General features: G+C 44.9%; 1 protein-coding gene across 1 annotated transcript; it reads right to left on the reverse strand.

Annotated features, from left to right (window-relative positions):
- Positions 1 to 444: 444 nt before the first annotated feature.
- Rbx1 (ring-box 1) lies at positions 445 to 12,237 on the reverse strand. Its single transcript, XM_075959803.1, has 5 exons — positions 12,081 to 12,237; positions 10,197 to 10,275; positions 6,684 to 6,754; positions 2,650 to 2,735; positions 445 to 1,764 (listed from the first exon to the last, which is right to left on the reverse strand). Exons 1-5 carry the CDS (start codon positions 12,156 to 12,158, stop codon positions 1,752 to 1,754), a joined length of 327 nt encoding a protein of 108 aa, XP_075815918.1. The 5' UTR covers positions 12,159 to 12,237; the 3' UTR covers positions 445 to 1,751.
- Positions 12,238 to 20,289: the final 8,052 nt, after the last annotated feature.

Consider the following 20,289-nt stretch of genomic DNA (forward strand, 5'->3'; position numbering starts at 1 on the left):
TCAGGCATACACGCAGAAAGAATATTGTATACATAATAAATAAATAAGTTAAAAAAGGTTATAGCCGGGCGATGGTGGCGCACGCCTTTAATCCCAGCACTCGGGAAGGAGGCAGAGGCAGGCGGATCTCTGTGAGTTCGAGACCAGCCTGGTCTACAAGAGCTAGTTCCAGGACAGGCTCCAAAACCACAGAGAAACCCTGTCTAGAAAAACCAAAAAAAAAAAAAAAAAAAAAAGGTTATTTGCTAAAAAGCAAAAATGTAAACTGGGCAGTGGTGGCAAACACTCTTAATCTCAGCACTTGGGAGGCAGAGGCAGGCGGATCTCTTTGAGTTCGAGGCCAGCCTGGTCTACAAAGACAGAGTGAGTTCCAGGATAGCCATGGCTACTACACAGAGAAACCCTGTCTCGAAAAACCAAAACAAACAAACCAAACCAGATACATCACATATTAACATAAACATTTTTATTAAAATTAACTTTGAAAACAAAAAAAAATGACAGTATTGTTCCACACTTTTGCAGTCTTTTCTGACAACAGGAGCCAGGTAGAGCCTCAAATCTGCTTCATTTGACCATGCGTGGCTTTACTAAAGTCAAAGAATGCTTTCACTTGGCGTTGCACTGAAGGCAAACCGCCCAGGAGAATTTCAAGAACCATTAGCTGCTAAAAACCACAGCACCAAAACAGTTTCTCAGTAGGCGTCAGCCATTGACTTAGCATCAGCATGGCAACTCCTTTCAAGGCCAGCATGTTTGAAGGAAACTTGAGCTCTTGTTAATTCAGTTTGAACATCTTTTTTTTCCTCTCCGAGACAGGTTTTCTCTGTGTAGCTCTGGAGCCTTTCTGGAATTCACTCTGTAGACCAGACTGACCTTAAACTTGTGCCACCACTGCTCGGCTGAACATTCTTTTACTTATTTAGGTCTGTCAGTAACTGAACCCAGGGCCTGGGCAAACATGCCTACTACATGTGCCAGCATACAAACTGCAATGTCTGTTTCGGAAATAAGGTCTCTTGGACTCCAGGGCTCCTTTTCTTCTGAATCCCAGTACCAGGGTCTACAGGCATATACTCAAGTGCCTGGGATTACAGGCATAAACTCATGGAATTACAATCTGTCCAGACAATGTTTAAAGAGTTTAAAACCGCTCTACAAACAGCCAAGATTATATAGTACAATTTTTTAAAAAAATTTTTTCCTAAACTAGAGAATGCAACATGCCATACACAATCAGCACTGACCTGCAGTGTTTCAGAGCTCACCAAGCACATTTCCTCAGTCCTAGGTCCCTCAGGAGAGGGCCTGAGCAGACCTGGCTGGGCCAAGGCAGCCACTGAGGAGCAGGCTAGGACTGAGCTGAGTCTCTAGGTCCTTCTTCATTCAGCGGCCTGGTGCTATCTCACAAGAAAGACAAGTGACCCACAGTTCCAGACTTGAACAGGTTCCTCGTGACCTTGTGATGATGCACCTGCAGGACACCTTTGTTCTGATGATGAACAGCACACTTTGAGGTTGTATGTGGCACTGAAGAGGCCCCTTCTCAAGGTCACACTTTCCACACACATAAGACAGCAACCATTCTTGAACTTAACGACTTTATTTGACACAAAATACAATATGGCTGTGGGAACAGCAAACACCGAAAACAAAAGAAAGAAAAAACCATAGTTCTATCTAATTTATAATTAACAGGAAGGTGAGTCGCTACACGAGTAACACACGGTAAGTTTTAGGGAGCGTCTTTTCTAGTGCCCATACCTGAAAGACAAAACAAACGACCTCATGAGGATGCTGGAGAATAAGACCCTAAAACCCACTAAACACTTTTTTGTTTGTTTGTTTTTCCTGACAGGGTTTCTCTTCTGTGTAGCCCTGGCTGTCTAGGAACTCACTCTGGCGGCCAGGTTGGCCTTGAACTCAAGTTCTGGGGTCAGTGGCATTCACTACCACGCCTGGCTTAGCTTTGTTTAATAATAAAAATGTGATCAATCAGCTGTAGGTTTGGTATCAGAATCAATCAGCTGAGTGAAGCCAAAGGGACTTGGCACTTGAGGCACCTTGCTTGGAGGGCCAAGGTGGGAGGGTCCTAATGAATTTGAGGCCAGCCTGAATTACAGAATGAGATGCTGTCTCAAGAAGAGTCCGCCGCCCCGCTTAACCTTCATTTTAACTCCCACATTTTTCACTTTGACAGACCTAGCAGACTGAAAAAACTGCAAAATGCTGGCTAATCCCTGTTTATCTCCTCAAAGCTTCCTTAAAAATAAGGCGTGGAGGCACACACCTTTAATCCTATCGCTAGGGAGGTAGAGACAAAGGAGCCTCTGAGTTTGAGGCCAGCCTGGTCTACAGAGCCAGTTCAAGAACAGCCAGAGCTACTTGGAGAGACCTTATCTCAAATAAATTAAACAAACAAGCCGGCTCTGGTGGCGCAGGCCGGTGAAGGAGGCAGAGGCAGGTGGATCTGGAGTTCGAGGCCAGCCAGGACTACACATTTAAAAAAAAATAAAAAATAAAAAAAAAATAAACAAACAAGGGGGGGTGTGCTCCACCACTCCAGCTGCCTTCAACTTGAGGCCAGCAGGAGAATGACCTCAACTAGAAGACCCAGACTTAGAACCCCAAACAAGGAGGAACACCTACTTTTGGAATTCCCACTCTCTGTTGTCCAATGGACACACCTGCCTCGTTTTGAGCCATCGAGAGATGCAGTGGAAATGAAAAGCATGCTGAAAGAGAAGACAGGTTGTTACACGTCACTGCAGAGACCACCCATTGTCAACAACAATCACTGGCTGTGTGTGGGGATAACAGGGGACAGGGCAGTCGTGGAGGAGAGGGCAACATCCCACAGAACATCTTGGAACTCTTCTTATTGATAAGGACATTTGCAACACATGACATGCCCCTACCGCTAAAGAAATGAATGAATGATCAGGGAGCATAGGAGCATGTTGTGACAGTGAGGACCGGTCTCTGCGGGAATGCAGCTCCCGTGTGCCAATAGCTGTTAACAGGATACTTCTACATCCCTGAGAAAGGGTCCAGACCACAGGCTTCAAATGTGAGAGAGACAACTGTTCTTTCACAGCCACAACTCTTACTAGATTCTGCCCTTTCAGACTCTTGACATGATTCATCATGAAAAAACAAACAAAAATCTGAACATCCAAACCAACCAGCATTTCTGCATGCTTATAACCCCAGCACTTGTAAGGTGGAGCGAGAACCAAAAGTTCAAGGTCACACTCAGCTAAACACCTGGTTCAAGACCAACCTGAGCTGCAGCAGTCCAAGTCTAAAAAAAACAAAGCAACAAAACAAAAAGCCCCCTCAGAATTTCCAAGAGGCAGAGCCTGAGACACTTCCTGCAACATCTAGGTACTGGGGATAGTTCACTCAAAGACAGGCAAGAGACCTGTCTTTAGCTACCACCTCCCTGCTAAGTATCCTACAGAATGGGGCTTAACCCCACAGAATAGCAAGTGTTCAAGGGCAAAGTGTGTGTGAATTAGGTTTCAATGCAAATGGACCATCTTTCTTTGTCTTAATTTAAAATGCAATAAAGAGTATATTCAGGCGCATGCCTTTAATCCCAGCACTCGGGAGGCAGAGGCAGGCGGATCTCTGTGAGTTCGAGACCAGCCTGGTCTACAAGAGCTAGTTCCAGGACAGGCTCCAAAACCACAGAGAAACCCTGTCTTGAAAAAACAAAACAACAACAACAAAAAAAGATTATATTCAGCAGACAGTACAATTTACCAAGGGCACATTTACAGCCCAGGTTTATGGAAGAAGTTGACATTATTACCTCATTTGAGCCTACTGCAACCCTGGCAAGCAGGCGTGACAGATATTACTATCTGTTCTTTACAGACAGGAAACTGAACCCCAGACAAATGACTTGTCTAATTTACAGAGCTGGTTCTCACAAGACTCTGAACTAGCACCCTAGCCTAATCTGGAGGTTTCTGGCACAGTATGACCAGGTTCTCCTTTACGGCAAGCTATCTGAATAAATTCATCTTTAAATTTTTTCATTAAAGAAAATTTCTTTCCTTTGGCTTTTTTCAAGACAGGATTTCTGTGTAGCCATGGTTACAAACTTAGGAATCCACCTGTCTCTGCCTACTGAGTAATGGAATTGAAGGCATGTAACCACCACCATACCTGGCTCAAAAATTCTTAAGTTTAGATAAAAGCCAGGCGTGATGGCACATGCCTTTAATCCCAGCACAGGTAGACACAGGCAGATCTGAGTTCTAGAACAGCTAGAAATATAAACTGAGTGTCTAAATAAATAAAAATTTAAAATTTCACTTATTTGTGTTTATGTTTGTGGGCACAGGTATGCATGGCACTCATGTGGAGATCAGAACTAACATATACAGTCGGTTCTCTCCTATCATGGGGGCTCCAGAGACTGAGTTCTGGTTGTCAGGCTTGGCAGTAAGCACCTTATCCAATGAACCATCTCACCCCTCCCCTTCACACAGAGCAACATCACCTTTAGTCTGAGGGTGGCGAAGGCAAAGCCCCTGATGTGTTTTCTCTATCTCCATGAACATTTAACATTTAACATTTTTGGCTAATGAGGTCTGTGAAGTGGCCAAAGGGTCTGGACAGAGAAGGAAGAGTGGGTGGGAAGACAGCCTCAGGGCCACAAGGAAAACACCGAGCACCAGTTAAGGCCACCCACAAATTTCTATTCATTTAACTTTCTTTTAAAGACCATTATTTTTTAATTGTGTGAGAGTGTGCCTAGAGTGGGCATTTGCAGGTGCCCGCAGTGGGTGTGTGCAGGTACCTACAGTGAGTGTGTGCAGATGCCCGCAGCAGGTGTGTGTAGGTGCCTAGAATGGGTGTGTGCAGGTACCTACAGTGAGTGTGTGCAGGTGCCCGCAGTGGATGTCTGCAGGTACCTAGAGCGGGTGTGTGCAGGTAATTAGAGCAGGTGTGTACAGGTGCCCACAGTGGGTGTGTACAGGTGACCACAGCAGGTGTGTGCAGGTGCCTAGAGCGGGTGTGTACAGGTGTCTGCAGAGGCTAGAGGTGTCCAATTCCCTGAGCTGGAATCACAGGTGGTCCTGAGCAGCCTGATTTGGGTTCTGGGAACTGAATTATGGATTCTTTGGAAAAGCAGTATGTGCTCTTAACTGCTGACCCCTCACATTTAGCTTTCTTTCTCCCGCTTTTTGGTTTCTAGAGACATGGTTTTTCTATATAGCCCTGGTTGTCCTGGAACTTGCTCTATAGATCAGTCTGGCCTTGAACTCTACCTCCTGAATGCTGGAATTAAATGCATATGTTACCACCTCCCTGTAGCTTTTTCTTTTTTTAAAAAAAATCTCTTTTTTCAAATATTTATTTATTATATATACAGTGTTCTGTCTGTATGTCTGCCTGCAGGCCAGAAGAGGGCGCCAGATCTCATTACAGATGGTTGTGAGCCACCAGGTGGTTGCTGGGAATTGAACCCAGGATCTCTGGAAGAGCAGGCAGTGCTCTTAACCTCTGAGCCATCTCTCTAGTCTCCCTGTGGCTTTCTTGACAGATCTTTCTTCTTACTATGTCCTGGGAGCCATTCTAAGTAGTTTACTTGCTTTGGGCACGTACACATGTTTAGGTTAGCACAACTTGTAGGAGTCAGTTCTGCCCTTCTCTGTGAGCTTGAGGACATCCTGGTCTACAGAGTGAGTTCCAGGACAGCTAGGACTGTTACACAGAGAAACCCTGTCTTGAAAAAACCAAAAGTTAAATCATTTAATCCTGTTTACACTTTTACTATTAGCCATATTTTACCTGAGGGAACCCAGGGTTAGAGATGTTAGATGATCTGACAAAGTCACTTAGCTAGTAAGACAGAAACAGAGGGTGATCTGAGCCCATACTCCATGACTCCGCGTCACAATGGAAGTTGTGTAGTCAGGGTCTGACTGGTCAGAGCAATTTTAGCTCCTGTAACCAAGACTATGGTTCTACAGATGAATTTTTAACGTGCCAGAAATACTATATTTGCTGTCTCATCTCCTTCACAGCTGTCGCACGTGCAAAGCTGGACATCCAGTCAACACTGCCTCATTAAATATTTCTGGCAGGAGCCACAAACACACACATACCCTAGACACTTCCCTTAGAGGGTCTGTTGAGGAGCCTGGAGAGATGGCTCAGTGGTGAAGAGCACAGGCTGCTCTTCCAGAGGTTCTGAGTTTTGAGTTCAAGTCCCACCCCGCATAGGGTGGCTCACAACCATTTCTAATGGAATCTGATGCCCTCTTCTGGGATGAAGTCCAACATGTACTCATATACATAAATAAGCAATCTTTAGAAAAATAAGATTAAAAAAAAAAGGTCTGTTGAGAAGGTAGATATTCTCCCAAGACAGTTTTCAGCTTTGAAGAAAATCCCTGAAAGTAGATGAATACTCAAAACACTGCATAGGAAAGAAGGCCCACTTAATAATAATTAAGACAAACTATTTTTCCTTTGTAATAACTACTGTTTATCTGGTTAAACTTAATACTGTAAGGATTTAAAATTTGTCTTTACTATTTGTATACCTTTTGGAGAAAGGTGGGCTACTCAATTATTTTCCCTAATAATTTTCAAGACTGAAAAAAAGGGAGAAGCGGCCACACATGCATAAGTCACAGGCATAGGTAAAGATGGTTCCTTACATTACAGACTCCCCACGCAACAGTACACTCTTCAGAAGTAGCAGACGCCTGGTTGGCCTGACATTCGATGCCTGTGGGAACAAGAGCAAAAGCATCACTGGACCTGGGGGCAGCAGTTTCCAACCTGGCCAGCCAAGTCCTCAAGAGGGTTAACTGGCCATTAACCAGTGGAGAGGGCTGTGCAGTGGCTCACATCTATAATCCCAGGACTTGGTAGGCAGAGGCAAGAGGATATCTGCGAGTCTGAGACCAGTTAGGATTACTCATTCATTCCCCCTAATAATTTTCAAGACCATTTCAAGGCCATTTCAGGAGAAGTAGCAATGCATTTACAAAGTGTTACTGAAGATGTCAACCAAATAAAATCTTCCTTCTGAAAAACAAGAAGTTTAGGAAAGACTCCTTATTCTGATACAACTCTACCAGGCTAGCAGATAGGAAGCAGAAAGGCTAGGCATTACTGGGACATCAGTCTTAAGGTTGGACTTTTCCCCACTCCTCAGAGAGATGAGAAGCCAAGGCTCTGAAATCACAGAACTGAGTCTGCTGTTCAGAAACACAGTAACATATAGTCTGCTTGCCACCTGGAAGAGTCTAAGGTCTGTGCCTCACAGTCAAGAATTTACTGGGGCAAGGCCAGCTGGCCTGGGTCTGGAAAAGCCTGGGATAAAACCGGACTCTCTGAACATAGCGGACAATGAGGAATACTGAGAACTCAAGAACAATGGCAATGGGTTTCTGATCCTACTGCACGCACTGGCTTTGTGGGAGCCTAGGCAGGTTGGATGCTCAACTTACTAGACCTGGATGGAGGTGGGAGTTCCTTGGACTTCCCACAGGACAGGGAACCCTGATTGCTTTTCGGGCTGGGGGGAGACTTAATTGGGGGAGGGGGAGGGAAATGGGAGGCGGTGGCGGGGAAGAGACAGAAATCTTTAATAAATAAATAAATTAAAAAAAAAAAAGAATTTACTGGGGTTAGGCCTGGGGCTCATGCCTGAAATCCAGCACTCATGAGACAGAGGCAGTTAGATATCTGTTAAGTTCCAGGTCAGCCTGGACTGTACAGTGAGACCTTGTCAAGCAAAAACAGTGACACCCTGCCCCCATAAGACCAAGTGGTGCAGGCCTTTCCCCCATCAGTTCAGGGGTGGAGCCAGAAGGAACCACTGAGTCACTCACCAGCATGACTTCTTCTTTTTGAGAGAGGGTTTCATAAATTCTTTGTCTGTCTGCCTACCTACCTACCTATCTGCATGTATAAAATCAAGCTACCTTGAATTTGCTATGTAGCCAAGGATTACTCTGAACTCCTAATCCTCCTGGTTCTACCACAGTGGTAATTTGAATGTAACTGGCCCTCATAATCTCATGGGTAGTGGTGTTATTAGGAGGTGTTGCTTTGTTCGAGTGGGTATGGCTTATTGATGGAAGTTTGTCATTGTGGAGGTGGGCTTTGAGGTTTCTTATGTTAGGATACCACCCAGTGTCTGAGTTGACCTCCTGTTGCCTGCAAGATGTAGAAGAACTCTTAGCTACTCCAGCAGCATCATGTCTGCCTGCATGCCACAATGCTCCCTGCCATAATAATGGACTGACCCTTTGAAAATGTAAGCAAGTTCCCTCAATTAAATGTTTTCCTTATAAGAGTTGCCATGCTCAGAGCCAGGTGGAGGTGGGAAGAGATGGCGCGTGTCTTTAATCCCAGCACTCAGGAGGCAGAGGCTGGCAGATATCTGTGAGTTTGAGGCCAGTCTGGTCTACAAAATGAGTACTAGTACAGCTATGATTGTTACAAAGAGAAACCTTGTCTCAGAAAATAAAACAAAACAAAAACAATCAAAAACAACAGCAAAAACCCGCAAAAAGAATAAGTCAAAGTTTAGAGAAACTGTGAGCCAGCAACAACTACCAGCAAATGGCACATGTGCTTTCCAAGTTGCTGTGATCACGGACTGCTACACCATTTGGTTTTTGCTATCCATCTAGCAAATATTCAGAGCAATTTTATTATATATTAGTTTTGTTTTTTTTTATATTTATTTATTTATTTTGGTTTTTTGAGACAGGGTTTCTCTGTGGTTTTGGAGCCTGTCCTGGAACTAGCTCTTGTAGACCAGGCTGGTCTCGAACTCACAGAGATCCGCCTGCCTCTGCCTCCCGAGTGCTAGGATTAAAGGCATGCGCCACCACCGCCCGGTTATTTATTTATTATGTATACAATATTCTGTCTGTGTGCATGTCTGCAGGCCGGAAGAGGGCACCAGACCTCTTTACAGATGGTTGTGAGCCACCATGTGGCTGCCGGGAATCGAACTCAGGACCTCTGGAAGAGCAGGCAATGCTCCCAACCACTGAGCCATCCCTCCAGCCCCTAGTTTTGTTTTTCAAGACAAGAGTTTCTCTGTGTATCTTTGGCTATCCTGGAACTCACTTTCATAGACCAAGCTGGCCTTGAACTCACAGAGATCTATCAGCCTGCCTCCTGACTGCTGTGATTAAAGGCTTGAGCCACAATGCCCGGCTTAGATAATATGCTAAAGTAGTAAATAACCACCTGATTAAATGACAGACATAAAGGGGTACTAGAGTATATCTTGGGAATATCTGAAAGAACTGCCAATAACCTATGTGTGCATGTGTAAATGTGGAGAACATGGGGGGATACACACACACATACACACACAGATGCTGCTTGAATCCACAAATGTATGACAGACAGTAAATTTTCTTTATAATTACTTGCTTATTCATTTAATATGTATGCATGTTATGCCTGTACTAGAATATGTCTTGTACCCTTCAGGGCCGGAAGAGGGCATTGAATTTCCTGGAACTGAAGCGATAGAACATGGTAAGTCTCCATGTGATTGCTGGTAATTAAACCTGGGTCCTTTGGAAAAGCAGCCAGTGCTCTTAACCGCTGAACCATACCTCCAGCCTGTGACTGTAAATCTTACCCAACAAAACTTAGATCAGATTAAAAGTAGCTCAAACTTTAGCCCTGGCTGGCCCAATACTCTTGCCATTGCCTCCCAAACGCTGGGATCACAGGGATACACTTACGTATCTACTTTCAAAGGTCATTTTCTTTCACTATTTTTGTCTTGGTGTCTGTACAAGATGGGAAGAAATGTCAACTCTTCCTACAACTCATTCTGAATAGGAACTTGTTGGCTTTACAATGACTATTCTGAGGGCTGGGTTTACCTCCAAGACATCACTTTAAAAAACAATTTAACTTTTTATTTGAGAAGGCTGATAGGAACTTTGGGCAAATTAGTTTTAATTATTTAACTTAACAGTGAGTTCTAGTACAGCCAGGGCAACACATAAAAACCGTGTCTCAAAAACCAAACCAAAACAACCCGTTTCAAACACACCAATGGACGAGATGTACAAGCACCCAAGGGTTCTGATCCTGCTTCACTCGTGAAAAAAATCAGTCACATCAGGATGATCACCATTTCTGTAACCTTCTCACTTTCTTCCCATCCTCCCTGAGTTACTTACAAAGATCCATAATGTGGTTCCTGCAGATGGCACAGTTATCAACTACAATATCCCAGGCCCAGAGGGCTACCGCATTCCACTGAGAAGAGAAAAGAGGGGAAATAATGCATTTTCATTGTAATCGGTCAGACTCATTAGGATTTCAGGTTTCAGCTCCAGCTACCAACTCCTTGGCCATAGGGATTATCCAAGAAAGAATGTTTTTGGATTATACTATTTGTACTACGTCAGAGGACAACAGCAAACTATATGTATGCTTCCTCACTCACCCAAAGATGGAATATATGAACATGGGATTCTTCAATTTTCTAACTATAGTGTAAAATAATTTAGCTAGCCAAAGTAAGAAAACTAGAAACACTTTTTTAAACACCTACTTTAGATTTAATTAAGTACAAACTTATCGTGCAGCTTTCCCTGGCAGCTGTGGAAGGACAGACTAGAAATCTGCAGAAGCACCTGCTCTTCAGGCAGTTTGGACAGGAGCAGGGAGGTGAACAGAATGACTAAGATGACTGGATCATAGAGAGGATAATCGTGGGATAAGCTGGACAGCTAGTTACCTTCAGTGTCAGTACACGGAACAAGGTCATCACTTAAATCTAACCAGATTAATTTCATGGCAAAGTAAAAGCCACTACAATTTTCTTTTTCGATGTTCTCAACTTTTATATGTTCAAACTATTAAGTCTAGAATATTAACTATTAATTCTAGTCAATCTGAACGTAGATCAACCGGCTTCTGCAGTGATACACACATCCTGCCAGATACCCCTCTCAAGGGCTACTTCGATGTGACTTCCCAACTCTTCACTTCTTTCAAATTCAGCTCTCAGAAGTTCAGTAACTTCTACACTACACCATGCTACAACGAGTGGGAGGAAAAACCGATTCTTTTGATTCTTCTTCAACATGGCTGCTGGCTGTAAAGAGCAGCAATGAGACGCCAAAGAAGGGGGTGGGGTGGAGAGTGTGCTCCGGGACACGTTCCTAAACTACATCTGCCCAACGTCAAGATCTTCATTTTGAACAGATTTATGTAATTTTAGATAGGAACCGACACCTTTCTCCCAGACTGCTAAACCATGGAGAAGAGCGTGTAAAAAGACGTTCCGCATTTCTACTTTTCTGTTCTCAAGTCATTAATAATAATTAGTACCCCACTTTCCTAAATGCCTTAAGTCCTGGGCTTGCTTTTAAAAGAAGGACCACCAAGCGTTTTAGTTACTGATTTTTCTTAGAAAGGTATCCATCCGGGCATTAGAGAGGTATGGGACTGGCAGAAGCTATGTGACAAGCAGTAGACACCTCGGAAGAACCAAGTCTTACACACGAAGACTAGGCCTTCCGAGGCTAAAGAAGTCCTCCATACAATCGAGGCCCCAAACCAGGTCTCCCGGGAGTCAAAAGACTCAGGGATCCACGAAGGGGCGGGGCAAGGGCACAGGCGGGGCTTCTCAGAGGTTCCTGTGCGGTGCGATCGCACCTTCCCAGCTTTCTCCGCACTGCCCCATCCTCCACCCGCCGCAGTCTCTGCGAGTCTCCATTCCACCCACCCCACCCAGTCCTTCCCCCACCTCTCAGTCACTTTAGTGACAGCTCAAGCGCTTGGCTCCCGCAAGGAAGTCGAGCCCGCGTGTTTCAGTAAGCAGCTCCGCGATTGGCCCCTCAGCTTTCCCAGAGAAACTAATACGGCCTCAGCTAGTGGGCCACCATCACGCCGATCAACCCTAAGGCCCGCCCTCCAGCTTCCTTTCGTGGTACCCGGTCCCCAGGACCGCCCAGAGCCGAAGCTTTTTCCCCCGCGCCTCGCTCGTCCTCAGGCCTGCCAGCCATATCCGCGCCTCGCTAGTTTCCCTGAGGAAGGTACTGGCGAGACCCAACCTTTTTCACTTCAAAGCGCTTCTTGCCCGCGCCGCTGTTGGTGCCGCTGGGGGTATCCACATCCATCGCTGCCGCCATTTTGAAAACACACTGTGCCTCCTCGGGCCACTGCGCCTGCGCGTCGGCTCACAATTCACCTCCTGCTCCGCACACTGGGCTCCTCCTCCCGCGTCCCTCCCCTTATTGGCGCACGCGGGTAGGAGGGGCGGGGCTTGTCGTCACGCCCCTTAAAGGCGCAGGTGGGGCTTCCTCTGGCCCTCAGCTGGGGAGGCGGCTCTGGGAGCTTGAGGCGGGGCCGGGCGGGGCCGAGCGATGGGAGGCGGAGGCGGAGGCGGCCGGTGGGAATGTCCGTGAGCTCTCACGCCGCTCGCCTTCAGGGAAGCCCCTTAGCCTCACGCCTTCATCTGGGGCGGCGGCTGCTCACCTCGTTTTTGCCTGGACCTATAGCTGCTCCGTTGCCCCAGCGCTGCCCCCGCCAGGCTGCGGTGGAAGGGGCGTGGGCGGCTCTGTGGAAACCCGAAACTCCACACGCGTCTTCCTCTGGTCGTGGCCGGCTTTGGAGCTAGGCGGTGTGGCCGTGTCCGGGAGGCCTGGGGCCCGGCTTGCCAGGGCCCGGGCCCAGGCTGAGTTCCCAGTCAGTGTGGGAAGTGATTTCGTGAGGAGAGAAGAGGCCCGTGTGTTCTGTCTCCGACCTAACAGAGCAGGCATCCTGCAGCTCTGCTTTCTTCCCCTTCTCACGAGGAGGAAGAGATGGAGAACGCTCGGGAGCCTGGGAGATGCCATATTGCCTCTCCTAACCATTCAGCCCTAAGTGGTCCTCCCTTTCTCCCCATTTCCTATCCGAATTTTCCTGCTTGTACTACAGTTAAGCTAGTTCATCTGTAGTGGCAGAACTTGAATTTGGGTGAGGCATTCTGATAATCGTACACGTCATTTCTATCGAGCGAAACAACATGGACTTTATGTCATGCTCCCATATGTAGTCCAGGCCTCTGTGGTTTTATCTTCTACACTAGCAGAGGCATGGCTGGAATACATCACCTTGGATTTTCTCTGTTTTTATTTGTCTGTTAATCCTAGGACTTGGGAGGCCAAAGCAGGAGGCTGTTGTATTCCGGTCCCCACAACATGACAACAAAGAGGTTCGTCTGAAATGTCACATATCCTCTTGAAAGAGATATTTACTGGAGGGTAATGGAGTGTGACGCAGATGCCATTGCTGAGCAGAGCAATAAATCCAGAAACAGCACCACAGCTTTAACACAAAGAAAATTTGTGAGAGTCTTGTGGGATGTGTGTGTTTGCCAAGTTCTACCTCCCATGTTAAAGCTGTCATTGATTTATTATGTGTTAACCGACCTTCTATGGGGATGCAGAAATCCATAGTTAATTAAGATATTGAGAACATATTTATCCATCATTCAACAATTATCTTTATGTACCAGGTCTTTTAAATTCTGGGTTCTTCTTATTTATTTATTTATTTTTTATGCATACAGTGTTCTGACCTCATGTATGCCTACATATCAAAAGGGGGCACCAGATTTCATCATAGATGGTTGTGAGCCACCATGTGGTTGCTGGGAATCAAACTCAGGACCTCAGGAAGAGCAGCCAGTGCTCTTTACCTCTGAGCCTTCTCTCCAGCCTGCCCTGTTAAGAACACTGCCTGCTCTTCCAGAGGACCCGGGTTTGGTTGCCAGCACCCACATGGAAGCTCACAACTCTTTGTAATTCCAAGATTAGACACATATGAAGGCAAAACACAACTGCACATAAAAAATAATTTTTAAAAAATGCTATAAAAGTGCTGGCTGGAGCCGGGCGGTGGTGGCGCACGCCTTTAATCCCAGCACTTGGGAGGCAGAGGCAGGCGGATCTTTGTGAGTTCGAGACCAGCCTGGTCTACAAGAGCTAGTTCCAGGACAGGTTCCAAAACCACAGAGAAACCCTGTCTCGAAAAACCAAAAAAAAAAAAAAAAAAACCAAAAAAAAAAAAGTGCTGGCTGGGCTGGAGAGGATGGCTCAGTGGTTAAGAGCATTGCCTGCTCTTCCTGAGGTCCTGAGTTCGATTCCCAGCAACCACATGGTGGCTCACAACAATCTGTAATGAGATCTGGCGCCCTCTTCTGGCGTGCAGGCATACACAGAAGCAGAATGTTGTATACATAATAAATCTTAAAAAAAAAAAACAAAGAAACAAACAAAAAACTCATCCTTTCTAACCTGTCCGCAGTCTGAACCAGAAATGTTCTCATCAGGAATAAGCCTGTTGATTATTATTCTTTTTTAAGTCTTTTATATATTTTTATTGTTTTATGGAGCTATATATTTAAATCTAGTCCCTTCCCTTCCTCCCCCCTCCCCTTCTACCCTTTCTTATGATCCCCATGCTCCCAATTTACCCAGGAGATTATTCTTCTTACTTTTAGGTCCTCAGCCTACATATCTTTGTCCAGATTTTTGTTCCCTGATACATATTCACTAGGCCAGAGGCACACTCACTTATGGGACCATGTTTCGTGTGTTTTGCTAATGAGCAAGTGTCTTTGCACCTGTGCTAGGATTAAAGGCTGTGCCGAGATTGAAGTTAGGGGTTTATGTCAGGCAAACACTCTACCAACTGATTTCCTATACCTGTATTTCTTCTTATCTCATTTATTCTTTTTATTTTATTTATTTGTGTGTGCATGCACTGGGCCAGAGGGGAGATATTCATTTGGTTTTCTGAGACAGGGTCTCTCATTGGCCTTGAAGGCTGGGCGGACTGAGTGGTGAGCCCCAGATTCATTGCAGTTGGTTATGGGGTTTGAACCCATGTTCATGCTTACAAGACAAGCTGGCCTTTTTGATTCAAGGTCTCTCTATGTAGCTCTGGCTGTCCTGGAACTTGCTATGTAATCCAGGCAAGCCTTGAACTCACAAGAAATTTGTGTGTCTCTATTTCTCAAATGCTGGGATTAAAGAAGCCTGAGTCTTGCTATGGAGTTTATATTGATCTGGAATTTTCCTGTTCCACCCTCACATGAAAGGGAATTACAGGCACGCACCAGCACACCCAGCTTTATTTAACTTTTCAGTTTGTAATCTTTGTGAAGAATAGATTATATAAATGTAAGACGGAAGGAGCACTAAGTAGCCAGTCCTTTGCTTCGACAGCACTAGAATGGGATTTGGATGGTTTTAAGGGCTCACTTATTTAGTTAATATTTTTTTTAATATTTATTTATTATGTATACAATATTCTGTCTGTATGTCTGCAGGCCAGAAGAGGACACCAGACCTCATTATAGATGGTTGTGAGCCACCATGTGGTTGCCGGGAATTGAACTCAGGACCTTTGGAAGAGCAGGGAGTGCTCTTAACCACTGAGCCATCTCTCCAGCCCTTAGTTAATATTTTTAAGACAGGTTCTCCCTACGTAGTCCTTGCTGTCCTGGAATTCTCTTTGTAGACCAGGCTATCCTCAAAATCATAGTGGTCCACCTGCCTCTGCCTCCCAAGTGATGGTTTTAAAGGTGTTTGCCACTATGCACAGTTCTCAGGGCTCCTTTAAACTGGAGACGTCTCGCCAGGTGATGGTTCCAGCAGTGCATGCCTTTAATCCCAGCACTTGGAAGGCAGAGGAAGAAGTAACTCTGGGAGTTCAAGGCCAGCCTGACCTACGCAGAGCTAGTTCCAGGACAGCTAGGATACAGAGAAACCCCGTCTCGAAAAACCAACCAACCAAACCAAACAAATAACTGTATAAGTCTCATATATTTGGATGTGGTGGTACATGCTTGTCACTTCGGTACTTGGAAGGGAGAGGCAGGAGAATTAGGGGCCCAGTGTCATCCGTTACTATACAAAGATTTAGGAAGAGAGGGAAGAGACTGGGTGGTGATGGCATTTTTGTTTACTCCCAGTACTCAGGAGGTAGAGACAGGCAGATTTCTGTGTGTTCAAGGCCAGCCTGGTCAACAGAACTGAGTTCCAGGACATCCAGGATTGTTATGTAGAGAAACCTTGTCTTATAAAACAAAACAAAAAAAAAATAGAACTGGGATTCTAAAGACAGAGCAGAACGATGAACAAATCGAAAACAGTGGCAGGTGGCAGAGTCCTCCTCCCTTTTGGGGGGAGAAAGGAGATGAAAAAAGGGATGTCTGCCTACAGTCTAACTAAAACCTACTCTGGATTGCAGATGCTGCCACTACAGGGTGTAAAGGTGAGGTGAGGTATAGTCAGCACACCAAAGACAGGCTTGGTGTTAAGCAGACACTGATTTCAAATTCTGCCTCCTATGGCAAACACCTATAATCCAGGCATTTAGGAGGTGGAGGCAGAAGGATCTCTTGATTTGAAGCCAGGCTGGTCTACAGAGCAAGTTGCAGGATAGCAAAAGCTACAGAGAGAAACCCTGTCTTGAAAAACAAACCAAAACAAAAAACAACAGAGCCCTGGGTTCAATCTTCAGTACTACAAAAACAAAATTTAGTAGTATGTATCTTTAGTCCCATCACTCAGAATGTGAAATCAAGAGTAGTAGAAGTTTAAGGTTTTCCTTAACTAAGTAGTGAATTGAGTTTAGTTGAGCACACTATAGTGGTTTGAATAAAAATGGTCCCAGTAGGCCCACCGGGGCACTATAAGGGCGTGTGGCCTTGTTGTAGGAAGTGTGTCACTGGGAGCAGGCTTTGAGGTCCTAAATGGTCAAGCCTGATCAGTGAGTGTGTCAGTCTCCTGCTGCCTGCCAATCCAGATGTAGAACTCTCTGCTCCTGCTCCAGCATCCTGTCTGCCTGCATTCTGCCCTGCTTCCCACAATGATAATGGACTAAACCTCTGAACCCAGTTAAATGCTTTCCTTTATAAATGCTGCCATGGTCTGGATAAGCTGCTGGGGAAGAGTAGTTATTAACAGTGTTACTTCAGCTGGGCAGTGGTGGTGCACACCTTTAATCCCAACACACTCGGGAGGCAGAGGCAGGTGGATCCCTGTGGGTTTGAGGCCAGCCTGGTCTACAGAGCGAGTTCCAGGACAGGTTCCAAAAGCTAGAGAAACCCTGTCTTGAAAAACAAAAACAATAAAAAACAAACAAACAAAAAGATTAAAACAGTGTTACTTCACTGTGAATAGTCTGTGCCACACTATCAACCTACCAGGCAAGACTGTTTAGGGTAATCATCTTTTCTAAAAGATGGATTTGAGGCCTGTATTTGATGTGGGATTCCCCTCTGTATGCTGTGAATACATTTTATTACTACTGGTTAATAAAGAAGTTGCTTTGGCCTATGGCAGGGCAGAATATAGCTAGACAAGAAATCCAAACAGGAACAGGGAGAAAGAAGGCGGAGTTGGGGAGATACTAGCAGCTGCTGGGAAAGCAAGATGAAACAAGCCACGAGCCTCGTGATAAAATGTAGACTAATAGAAATAGGTTAACTTAAACTGTAAGAGCTAATTAATAAGAAGACTGAGTCAAACAGTTTGTAATTAATATCAAGCCTCAGAGTGGTTATTTGGGAACTGGTGGGTGGGGAGAAAGCTCCAGTTACGTGTTCCACTGGAGAGAATTAATACTGGGTACTGTAAATGTGGTCAAAAGCCTGCAGCTATAGAGGCTATTAACCCTAGGGGTGATGCTACTGCTGTTTTGCTAAAATGGATATCATGTGCCTGTCAAATTGCCTTCTGAATATGTTTTTGCTCAAAGAGTAACACTGCTATCAGCTTTGGTCAGAGAAGCTTCTTTTTCACAGTAGGTAGTAGTTAATGTTGGGACTCATAATTGGACAATGTGAAGATTGTTGAATGTTCATCCCTAGATGGGATATCAATATCACTTCTCTGAGGCTTAGGGAATCCTGTGGTAGAGGGAGTGAGAGAATACAAGAGCCGAATGAAAGGGTGGAGTGTTGTGGAATGCTGTCTTCCAGGTATGACATGACCATCACACCCTGGAGTGCTCAGCAGCTGTGATTACCTACACAAGGCTTGCAGAAATTTGGGCCTATCAACATTCCTTCATGGAGGCTCCCCTCCAAGGATCCACAGGGAGCTCATGATAGCTGGACAAGGAAGAGACATTGTCATCTGAGATGTTGCCACTAGTAAGTTGCCTATTCTTCTGCAATTGACCCCTACCCATATTCCTGTAGGTAAGCCTTGAAATTCATTAAGTATATATATATATATATATATATATACACACATATACATACATATATATATATATATATATATATATATATATATATATATATATATATATATATATACACACACACTCCCAAAAACCCATGAAAGTAGAAAGAGATTAGCTGGGAAGATCCATAGGAGTGGGAAGGAAGAGAACAGAGTATAATGGATGGTGAATCAAACTGCATTATTTCCAGGCTGGAGAGATGGTTCAGTAGTCAGTAATACTGACTACTCTTCCAGAATACCAGGGTACTATTGCTAGCACCCACATGTCGGTTTCAGTTCTAAGGGATCTGATCCCTTCTTCTTGCTTTCACAGGTACTAGGCACACATGGGGTGCACAGACACAATTCAGGCAAAGCAGCCACATGCATAAAAATTTTAAAAGCACATGAAAGTATCATAATAAAACTATATGTATAATTACGTTGTTCTATTATTATAATATATAATTTATGCTAGTAAAAGAAAGAGGGCTGGAGAGATGGCTCAGATAGTTAAGGACACATGGTAGGTGTGGCAGCATACACCTTTTAGAGGACGGCAGAGGCAGAGCCAGGTTGATTTCTCTGAGTTCAAGGCCAGGATAGCCAGGGCTACACAGAGAGACCCTGTCTCAAAACAGAAAACTTTATATCAGGCATGGTGGAATATTTATGTAATTCAGCATTAGGAAGGCCAAGGCAGGAAGTTTCATGCCAGCTTGAGTTATATAGAAATACCTGGTTTCAATAACACGAGATAAGAGAGTGGGTAAGTGGTATGATTAACATCAACTTTACCAATTACATCATGCCATTTTAGTAGATAGTTGAGCATTTAGGCAGGGTCTGCCTAAAGATGGGAAGCAGATTTTTTTCTTCAATACAAGGTTTCTCTAGGTAGCCGTGGTAGTGATGGAGCTCACTCTGCAGACAAGGTGGGCCTCGAACTCATAGAGATCTAAGGATGCTGGGATTAAAGGCATATGCCACCACCACCTAGCTTTTTTAAAAAAAATATTTTTTTTACATGCAATGGTGTTTTGGCTGTATGTATATCTACTTGAGGGTGTTGGGTCCACTAAAACTGGAGTTACAGACAGTTGGAGCGACCATGTGGGTGCTAGGAATTGAATCCAGGTCCTCTGGAAGAGCTGCTCCAGAAGAGTGAGTGATTTGGCTTATCAGGTGAAGATACCCGCTGACATGAGTTCTATTCCCAGGAACCACATGGTAGATGGATGGAGAGAGCTAACACCACAAACTGCCCTTTGATCTCTCCTTATCCCGTGTGTTCACACACAAACAAATAAATGCAATTTAAAAAAGAAAATAAATCAGGTGGGGAGGCAGAGGCGGGAGGATCTCTGTGAGTTCAAGGTCAGCCTGGTCTTACAGAGAGAGTTCCAGAACAATCACTGGCTACAAAGGAAAACAAAGAGCCTTTGGAAGACACCAATTCTGTTCTCAGGATGGGGCTTGGCATGGCGTTTACCTTGGAGAACATCTTTATCTGTTACTCGTCACCAGGAGCCTGAGGTTTATGGAAATATGGCCAAGAAGATGTGCCGTCCTTGGGTTACCTATTTTAGCAGAAGCTCTGGGTGAACATTCCCTCACTGAAGATAAGACCAGTCTTAGTTACTGTTCTATTGCTGTGAAGAGACACCATGACCAAGGCAACTCTTACAAAAGAAAGCATTTAACCAGGGGCTTGTTTACAGTTTCCGAGGGTTAGTCCATTATCATCATGGTGGGAAGCAGACAGGCATGATGCTGGAAGAGTGGCTGATCCTCAGGCAGAGACTGGGCCTGGCCTGGGCTTTTGAAACATCAAATTTCGCCCAAATGACATATATCCTCCAACAAGGCCACATCTCCTTCAACAAGTACAGACCTCCTACTCCTTCCCAAACAGTTTCACTAACTGGGAATCAAACATTCAAGCATATGAGCCTATGGGGGCCATTCTCATTAACAACACCACAGAGTCACAGATTCATGAGGGCTGAAAGGTGTGGGTGCTATGAGCTGGAGACCT

The sequence above is a fragment of the Microtus pennsylvanicus genome, chromosome 2 (genome assembly GCF_037038515.1).
Source record: "Microtus pennsylvanicus isolate mMicPen1 chromosome 2, mMicPen1.hap1, whole genome shotgun sequence".
NCBI lineage: Eukaryota > Metazoa > Chordata > Mammalia > Rodentia > Cricetidae > Microtus > Microtus pennsylvanicus.